At 39.8% G+C, this 9,429-nt stretch overlaps 1 protein-coding gene across 1 annotated transcript; it reads left to right on the top strand.

Annotated features, from left to right (window-relative positions):
* The first annotated feature begins 2,774 nt into the window (after positions 1 to 2,774).
* nptx2b (neuronal pentraxin IIb) lies at positions 2,775 to 8,988 on the top strand. Its single transcript, XM_063003822.1, has 5 exons — positions 2,775 to 3,203; positions 6,191 to 6,410; positions 7,967 to 8,211; positions 8,309 to 8,488; positions 8,776 to 8,988. Exons 1-5 carry the CDS (start codon positions 2,775 to 2,777, stop codon positions 8,986 to 8,988), a joined length of 1,287 nt encoding a protein of 428 aa, XP_062859892.1.
* The last annotated feature ends 441 nt before the right edge of the window (positions 8,989 to 9,429 follow it).

Consider the following 9,429-nt stretch of genomic DNA (forward strand, 5'->3'; position numbering starts at 1 on the left):
ATGTAACTGATTGATAGTACTTTATGTTGCTGTATGTAACTGATTGATAGCACTTTATGTTGCTGTATGTGACTGATAGTACTTTATGTTACTGTATGTGACTGACTGATGGTAGTTTATGTTACTGTATCTGACTGACTGACTCTACTTTATGTTACTGTATGTGACTGACTGATGGTAGTTTATGTTACTGTGTGTGACTGATTGATAGTACTTTATGTTGCTGTATGTGACTGATAGTACTTTATGTTACTGTATGTGACTGACTGATGGTAGTTTATGTTACTGTATCTGACTGACTGACTACTTTATGTTACTGTATGTAACTGATTGATAGTACTTTATGTTACTGTATGTGACTGATGGTAGTTTATGTTACTGTATGTAACTGATTGATAGTACTTTATGTTACTGTATGTAACTGATTGATAGTACTTTATGTTACTGTATGTGACATTGATAGTACTTTATGTTACTGTATGTAACTGATTGATAGTACTTTATGTTACTGTATGTAACTGATTGATAGTACTTTATGTTACTGTATGTGACATTGATAGTACTTTATGTTACTGTATGTGACTGATTGATAGTACTGTAGCGTCGGCACAGGCTTTACCCAGAAAGCCTTGCGGCAGTGGTGTCTAAGCTCACCGTAGCCGTGTATCCCGTTGTTGGGAGTGGGGTGGCTGCGGTGAGGGTTGGGTAAGTAGTTTATATGTTTGTCTGTTGTATGAATGTATGTGTGTATGAATGGATGTCTGTCCCTAAACCACTGAGTGAACTGCCAAAGGCAGCTCACTTGCGGCCCTGACGCTATCCTTCCTACTCGCCGGCGCCACATTGGTGTCAGAAGTGGGATTGTGGCATTTGGGTGGCTCTGGTGGTACAGTGGGCCAATATGTCCGGTCTGTTTGAGTGCGCTAGCCCAGGTGGCTGTAGGGGCAGGGTGCCTGGTCCAGCAGTGGGTGGAAGAGCGGCTCGGCAGTGTAATGGGGTGCGGTCTGGCCGAGGAGCCACCCAGTGGACGCTGGTGAGTAGGTCACCGGGACGGTTGACCATTAGGGAGGGGGCAGTGTAGAGTCGACACAGGCTTTACCCAGAAAGCCTTGCGGCAGTGGTGTCTAAGCTCACCGTAGCCGTGTATCCCGTTGTTGGGAGTGGGGTGGCTGCGGTGAGGGTTGGGTAAGTAGTTTATATGTTTGTCTGTTGTATGAATGTATGTGTGTATGAATGGATGTCTGTCCCTAAACCACTGAGTGAACTGCCAAAGACAGCTCACTTGCGGCCCTGACGCTATCCTTCCTACTCGCCGGCGCCACAGTACATTATGTTACTGTATGTAACTGATTGATAGTACTTTATGTTACTGTATGTAACTGATTGATAGTACTTTATGTTACTGTATGTGACATTGATAGTACTTTATGTTACTGTATGTAACTGATTGATAGTACTTTATGTTACTGTATGTAACTGATTGATAGTACTTTATGTTACTGTATGTAACTGATTGATAGTACTTTATGTTACTGTATGTAACTGATAGTACTTTATGTTACTGTATGTAACTGATTGATAGTACTTTATGTTACTGTATGTGACATTGATAGTACTTTATGTTACTGTATGTAACTGATTGATAGTACTTTATGTTACTGTATGTAACTGATTGATAGTACTTTATGTTACTGTATGTAACTGATTGATAGTACTTTATGTTACTGTATGTGACATTGATAGTACTTTATGTTACTGTATGTAACTGATTGATAGTACTTTATGTTACTGTATGTGACTGATTGATAGTACTTTATGTTACTGTATGTAACTGATTGATAGTACTTTATGTTACCGTATGTGACATTGATAGTACTCTATGTTACTGTATGTGACTGATTGATAGTACTTTATGTTACTGTATGTAACTGATTGATAGTACTTTATGTTACTGTATGTAACTGATTGATAGTACTTTATGTTACCGTATGTGACATTGATAGTACTCTATGTTACTGTATGTGACTGATTGATAGTACTTTATGTTACCGTATGTGACATTGATAGTACTCTATGTTACTGTATGTGACTGATTGATAGTACTTTATGTTACTGTATGTGACTGATCGATAGTACTTTATGTTACTGTATGTAACTGATTGATAGTACTTTATGTTGCTGTATGTAACTGATTGATAGCACTTTATGTTGCTGTATGTGACTGATAGTACTTTATGTTACTGTATGTGACTGACTGATGGTAGTTTATGTTACTGTATCTGACTGACTGACTCTACTTTATGTTACTGTATGTGACTGACTGATGGTAGTTTATGTTACTGTGTGTGACTGATTGATAGTACTTTATGTTGCTGTATGTGACTGATAGTACTTTATGTTACTGTATGTGACTGACTGATGGTAGTTTATGTTACTGTTTGTGACTGACTGACTACTTTATGTTACTGTATGTGACTGACTGATGGTAGTTTATGTTACTGTTTGTGACTGACTGACTAGTTTATGTTACTGTATGTGACTGACTGATGGTAGTTTATGTTACTGTATGTGACAGACTGATGGTAGTTTATGTTACTGTATGTGACTGACTGATGGTAATTTATGTTACTGTATGTGAGTGACAGTAGTTTATGTAACTGTAGGTGACTGACAGTAGTTTATGTTACCGATGTGTCTAACCATAGTTAATATTACTCTAGGTGATAATGGCAATACCCCTCTGAAGCTGAAGTTGAGTGTTCAAACTCCTGAAAATGCGCCGCTTTTTCATCGGACTTCTGTGGATCTTTATCAACACTTGCATTAATCCTGTCCATAACCAGGAGGAGCAGATAAAGCGCTTTTTGTGCACCGCTGCCCCCATAGATAAGGACTCGAGCTGTTCCGTCCAACAGGAGTTTGTACAAAAGATTCATGATAAGGAGTTCAGGAAGACGCTGGTGCAGCTAAGAGAAACAGTACAGCAGCAACAGGACACTATAGTAAACCAGCTGGGTACCATTACCGAGCTCACCTCCAAACTGTCCCAGTGTGAATCTGTCTCTGACCAGTCCACATCTGCAGCACAGTGGAGCACCAGCGGCAGGGACACCATGGATGATGTACCCAGAGACCCCACCGAAACTCTGGATGCTCTGAGCAAGACCATGCAGAGTCTAAAAGACCGACTCCAAAACCTCGAGGTGAGACCAGCATTAGGATCAACACAGACATGTTTTCCATGTAGGATGCATCTAGGGTGCTTTTACTTAATATTTAATATAAAGATAAAAAAGTCAGTGGTTTAATATTGTAATTATCAATTAATGGAAAAAAAAATTGACAATAGAAACCATTATATTTAAATCATTAGAAATGCCTGATCTAAAGCCCGTTCCTAAGGTGGTCACTTTTAACTGCAACAAATGGCCAATTTTATTTGTAAATTTACTGTCATTTTTTGCAAAGGCCAGAAACATTATTTTAATAACAGTAAGTTAATTATTATAAACAATCAAAAACACAAAAGGGACTTTTACATACACCAATCAGCCATAACATTAAAACCACCTCCTTGTTTCTACACTCACTGTCCATTTTATCAGCTCTACTTACCATATAGAAGCACTTTGTAGTTCTACAATTACTGACTGTAGTCCATTTGTTACTCTATATACTTTTTTAGCCTGCTTTCACCCTGTCCTTCAATGGTTAGGACCACCACAGAGCAGGTTTTATTTAGGTGGTGGATCATTCTCAGCACTGCAGTGACGATGACATGGTGGTGGTGTGTTAGTGTGTGTTGTGCTGGTATGAGTGGATCAGACACAGCAGTGCTGCTGGAGTTTTTAAATACCATGTCCACTCACTGTCCACTCTATTAGACACTCCTACCTTGTTGGTTCACCTGGTAGATGTAAAGTCAGAGACGATCGCTCATCTATTGCTGCTGTTTGAGTTGGTCATCTTCTAGACCTTCATCAGTGGTCACAGGACGCTGCCCATGGGGCGCTGTTTGCTGGATATATTTTTGGTTGGTGGACTATTCTCAGTCCAGCAGTGACAGTGAGGCGTTTAAAAACTTCATCAGCGCTGCTGTGTCTGATCCACTCATACCAGCACAACATACACTAACACATCCTCACCACCATGTCATTGTCACTGCTCTGTGGTGTCACTGCTCTCTGGTGGTCCTGACCATTGAAGAACAGGAAAAGCATCTGAGAAAACACACCTCACTAAAACTTGAGTTAGACTGGCATCAGAAGTGGTAGCCCAGCAATTAAGGTACTAAACTAGTAATTGTAATGTCTTTGGTTCAAACCCTACCACTGCCAGCCTGTCACTGTTGGACAACTGAGCAAGGCCATAAGCCATTATGTACTTGGATTGTATTTGGTCACAATAGTAAATCACTTTGGATAAAAGCAGCCATTAAATGCCAAAAACATGTGCATTTATCAGCCCAGCAAACATTCTTCCTGACAGCTCTAACAGCTTTGCTATTTTCCTTTGACCTCACTCATTAACAAGCCTTTTCCATCTGCAGAACTGCCAATCACTGGTTATTTTTTGCATCAGTTTGTTCAAAGTGTAAAGATAGTTGTGTGTAAAAAGTTTTGACATACTTAAACCAGCTTGTCTTGAGACCAATAACCATGTCATGGTCAAAGTCACTCAGGTCATGTTGTTTCCCATTCTGATGTTGATGTGAGTTCATAATTACATAAATGTGCCGGTGTGAGTAAGTAATTAAGAATAGCCGGTGGAGATTTACCAGGATTATCTCCCTCCATTGGTCTATCTATATCCCTTACCCTCACGCCACCTTAAGTCCACAACAGCAAAGTGCCTAATGCCAATTAAATGTCAGAGCACCCCTGCAGTCTAAATGATAAGTAAATAAACTAAATAAGTGAAGCTTACTGCAGCTCACATTATTCACATTAATCATATTGAAACCTTTGGCTAATTAGATCCCTCTTATTTTTAATTTGGCTTGATGCATTCAAATACAAATTGTTCACACAATAAGTGAGTATTTATAATATATATAATATATATAAGTATATATAATGTAAACAGGTAACACAATGTAATAGAATGTAAAAGGTATTTAATCACATGAACTTTATATTCTTTGTATAATTGTTGAATTTCTCATTTTAAATGCATGGATCCATGGATCCTACTTTTAAGAAAGTCTTTAAGTAACTCATGGAACATTATTGTAAGGATTCACTTCTACCCATCAGCTTGCAAAGTTAACTACTCTTGTTAAGCAGTAATATTTTGACTTCCTTTTATTTACAAAGGTTTTAGATTGGATTAAGGTTAGGAATTTGTGCCAATCATGTTCATTTATACGTGACTACTTCTTTATGAACCCCACTTTGTGAATGGGGGAATTGGTGTGCTTAAACAGAAAAAAATAGTGCTCCCCTGGCTCTTCTCAGCTGCTCTCCAAAAATGTATTCTATTGCTCTAGAATCCAATGGTAGATAAAAGGTATTGCACACTGAAATCTTAGAATTATGTGTGGTTGATTAGAAACAGTTCCAGGCAAAAGCTTGTACCAATGTTGCTGTCAGATGCTGTTTGTAACTCCATAGTAAGTTTTGGAGCTATGGGCAATATTTTACATGCTACACAATATTTTTGTTATTTTACAACATTTACATTTACATTTTCCAGACACTTTTATCCAAAGCGACTTACACAATGAGCAATTGAGGGTTAAGGGCCTTGCTCAGAGACCCAACAGTGGCAACTTGGTGGTGGCGGGGCTTGAACCGGCAACCTTTTGTTTACTAGTCCAGTACCTTAACCACTGAGCTATCACTCGCCCTGAGCTATCACAACAGCAGCACATACAGTTGATCCAGGAATCTATGGAAAGGTAGATACCTTTTGACACTGTCATGTTGAAAGTCACTGTTCTTTTTAGTATGACCAATTCTACTGTTTGTTACCACCTGTTTCCAATGGTTTGGACTAAAATAGTCAAACCCAGTCATTACTGGAGTTTAACATTGTGCACATCAGATCATGCACATTGTTCATGTACTTTTGCATGTTATATGCATTATGGATGCATTAATACAAATACCATACCTGGCTCTATAGTAGTGCTTCTTAATCATTGTAGATTTGTGAAGTGTTCTTAAGCAAACATTATTTTCTTCAACAGCAACAACAAATGCGAGCCAATCAGTCTGGAGCTCCATTTCCCAAAGAGCTGCGGGACCTGCTGCAGCGCAGGCTGGGGGACCTGGAGGGCCAGCTCCTTAAAAAAGTCATCGATCTAGAGGAGGAAAAATTCCAGCTACACAATGAAAGCTCAGCTCATCGGCAGCGCACAGACTCCACCCTCAGCTCCCTCATGAACAGAGTCGCTGACCTGGAGAAAGGTTTTCACATCTACTTATATGTAATTTATAGATCCTCAGATCCATTCAACCACAGTTTCTAACTCTGTCCTTTGTTGATTTGTCCTGTGGTCGTTAGAGTTCATTGAGAAGTAAAGAAAGGATTAAAGCCAATGGGTGTGTTCGAAAACCTAGTGAGCTGCCTTGCTGTCTACTGCCTACCTAGGCAGCTGCCTGAGTAGAGAGAAATCTAATAATACATCAAACTCATCAGGCAGATTATTTAGACACACTACTTAGACAGCAATACATGTCACCGCAGTTTTAGCTTACTAAGCTAACACATTTAGTCTCAGGCCATTCAAACCAATGGGCTAAGGCGACACAACCAGCTAGCAGGCCAGCTAATATCTCCCTCCGTGTACTGAAAACGGTTAAATTGTCACTGACAAAACCCGAATTTAAAAATCAGTGAGAACTGGTTTTCATCTTTGGCAAGAAAAGTTGTGCCGCACAGAATGCTGGGATTGCCTTCACCGCTAATGCCTAGTTCACACTACACGATCTTTGCCCTGATTTTTGCTCACCGACTGGTCGCCTCTAGATTTGCCGGCTCAGATGCAACTCGGCGTTTGCTCGGCGATCGAAACTCGGCTCTCGATCGCTATGTGTGAACTGTTCAACAACTTGAGCAGAGCGCTCGCAGACTGAAGTAAAATATCTAGCATGTTAAATATCTGAATCAGTCGGCTGACTGGCAGCGAGTGCGGTGTCGAACTACAGCCAATGAGAACGCAAGATACGGGGTTTGGAAACCCGGGAGAGGAGTTGTAAAAATGTGGGACAGGGGCATAATATAGTTTCTATCAGAATACATCAGCATACACTCAAGTTTTACAGTATTTGTAACCTTATTGTCCACACCAAACCATTATACCAACGCTGCATTGCAAAAAATATTTATTAACCTTCAACTCACTACAAAACAGACGATCCCTGTTGGTTGCGTAGCCAAATTAACTCTGATTTATTTATTTGTACGCTGCACTTCAGCGCATAAACAACTTTGAACGCTCACTTCTTGTTGACGTGCCTTTTTGGACACAGTTTCAATAAACCCCTCATCACTTCTCGTGTTTGTTTTCGCGGTTGTGACAAAACGTAGTTTGGGAGACCAGACCGACTCATCCTGGTGATAGATCGTGTAGTGTGTAATCCCCTATCGCCGATCAGTCGTGTAGTGTGAAAACCACAACGACTTAAAAGACTCCTGAGTGCAAGAGGTCCAGTTGTGTAGTGTAAACTGTACAGCGACCTGGCAACTCCAAAAGTTGTGAAGTGTGAACTTGGCATAAGGAAGCATCAGATGCTCTCTCGTAATTCAGTTTATAGCTTTAAAATAAGGTACCTTAGTAGGCAGTATTTAGGGCATCTAAGAAATCAGACAGCCTTCTTCTCTGGAGCACGCGTAGAATGACGTCAAATGCTGTCTATGTAGAGAGCTCACTAGGTTTTCAGACAGACCCAATATTATATTTGTGCATCAAATCCTGTTCACACTAGAGGTAGCCATTACTAATTCACACCCTTTGCAGCAGGTAATACTGGGTTCAAGTCCCCTGAGGATTTCAAACTCTCCTTACCGCTGCGCACAAACTACCTTTTTGGTCGGGTAAAGAAGAGCCTGCCAGAAATGTACGCTTTTACCGTGTGTATGTGGCTCAAGTCAAGCGTCAGCCATGGCATCGGGACCCCTTTTTCCTATGGTGTATCTGGTCAAGCGAATGAGATTGTGCTGATTGAGTGGGGCCACAATCCTATCGAGCTACTCATCAATGATAAGGTAAATATAATAACTGTTAGATCAAAGAAAACATTAAAACATTTCTAAATGCTAATACATTTATCACATTCACTTTTTACTTTTTGTCAATATAAAGGTGGCACACTTACCTCTGTTTTTAAATGATGGAAGGTGGCACCACATCTGCATTACCTGGACCACCAGAGATGGGATGTGGGAGGCCTATCAGGATGGGCAAAGACTGGGTGCAGGTGAAAACCTGGCCCCATGGCATCCAATTAAACCTGATGGAGTCCTCATTTTGGGCCAGGAACAGGTGAAATCAACAGCAGTACTTTTTATTACAGGAACAGCTTTAAGAATGTGTGATTAAAACTTGTTTAACATAACAGTATTAAAATAAACAGCTAACCTGATTTATCTTACTGTTCACTAAGGGAATATTTTACTGCTGTTAATACTTTTGTAAAATGAGCACTTGGCTTTGCTATGCAAGGTTGTAATATACTGTATGAACCCACTTTGCAAGATGCTTAATCAAGGCAGTGCAATACTGTTGTTGTTTATAAAGCAATAAATGTTTGTAATTTATGACCTTAACAGGACATTGTTGGGGGACGTTTTGATGCCACTCAGGCCTTTGTGGGTGAGCTGAGTCACTTCAACATCTGGGATCGGATTTTGGGTCCCACAGAAATCAGCGCAATGGTCAACTGCTCCTTCTACACGCCAGGCAATGTGGTGTCCTGGGATGATAGCAACATAGAGGTGTTTGGTGGTGCCACTAAGGGGCAGCTTGAGTTGTGTGAAGATTAAAGGCTTTTTTAAATTGCAAATAGCCATTCTTCAGCGTATCTTAGTTCTTGTGATTTAGATCTGTTCTGCAGGATTAGGCTTTGTGAACAGCATGTTTTGTGTTTATTATGTTATTTTTGTACTTAGTTTTAGTAGACTGAATATTAGAACAGGTCAGTGTATATGGTTTCATTATTTAAAATATCAGGCATTTCATTCTTCTGCATTTACAGTTTCAAGTCTACAGATTTGTGGAGCCAGTAGAATTATCTAGATTTCTGCTCCTTCATTTATGGGTCAGTCTACATTTTCACTAATTAAATATGTCACCCAAGTCACATTAATAGACGAACATTCAGCCTAAACTAAAACCACAAAAACAATTCTACTTTTGTGTCTTTATTATTATTGGTTGGAGTATTATAATTCTTTGGATAATGAGCTCTCTGATAAGTCCAGTGT

Source organism: Trichomycterus rosablanca, chromosome 10, assembly GCF_030014385.1.
Source record: "Trichomycterus rosablanca isolate fTriRos1 chromosome 10, fTriRos1.hap1, whole genome shotgun sequence".
Lineage (NCBI taxonomy): Eukaryota > Metazoa > Chordata > Actinopteri > Siluriformes > Trichomycteridae > Trichomycterus > Trichomycterus rosablanca.

Bases quoted from the DNA above. Each gene is read 5' to 3' on its own strand.
- nptx2b (XM_063003822.1), top strand. From the start codon at position 2,775: ATGCGCCGCTTTTTCATCGGACTTCTGTGGATCTTTATCAACACTTGC. The intron at 8,212-8,308 runs GTAAATATAATA...GTCAATATAAAG, and splicing joins AGCTACTCATCAATGATAAG to GTGGCACACTTACCTCTGTT. The intron at 8,489-8,775 runs GTGAAATCAACA...TGACCTTAACAG, and splicing joins TCATTTTGGGCCAGGAACAG to GACATTGTTGGGGGACGTTT.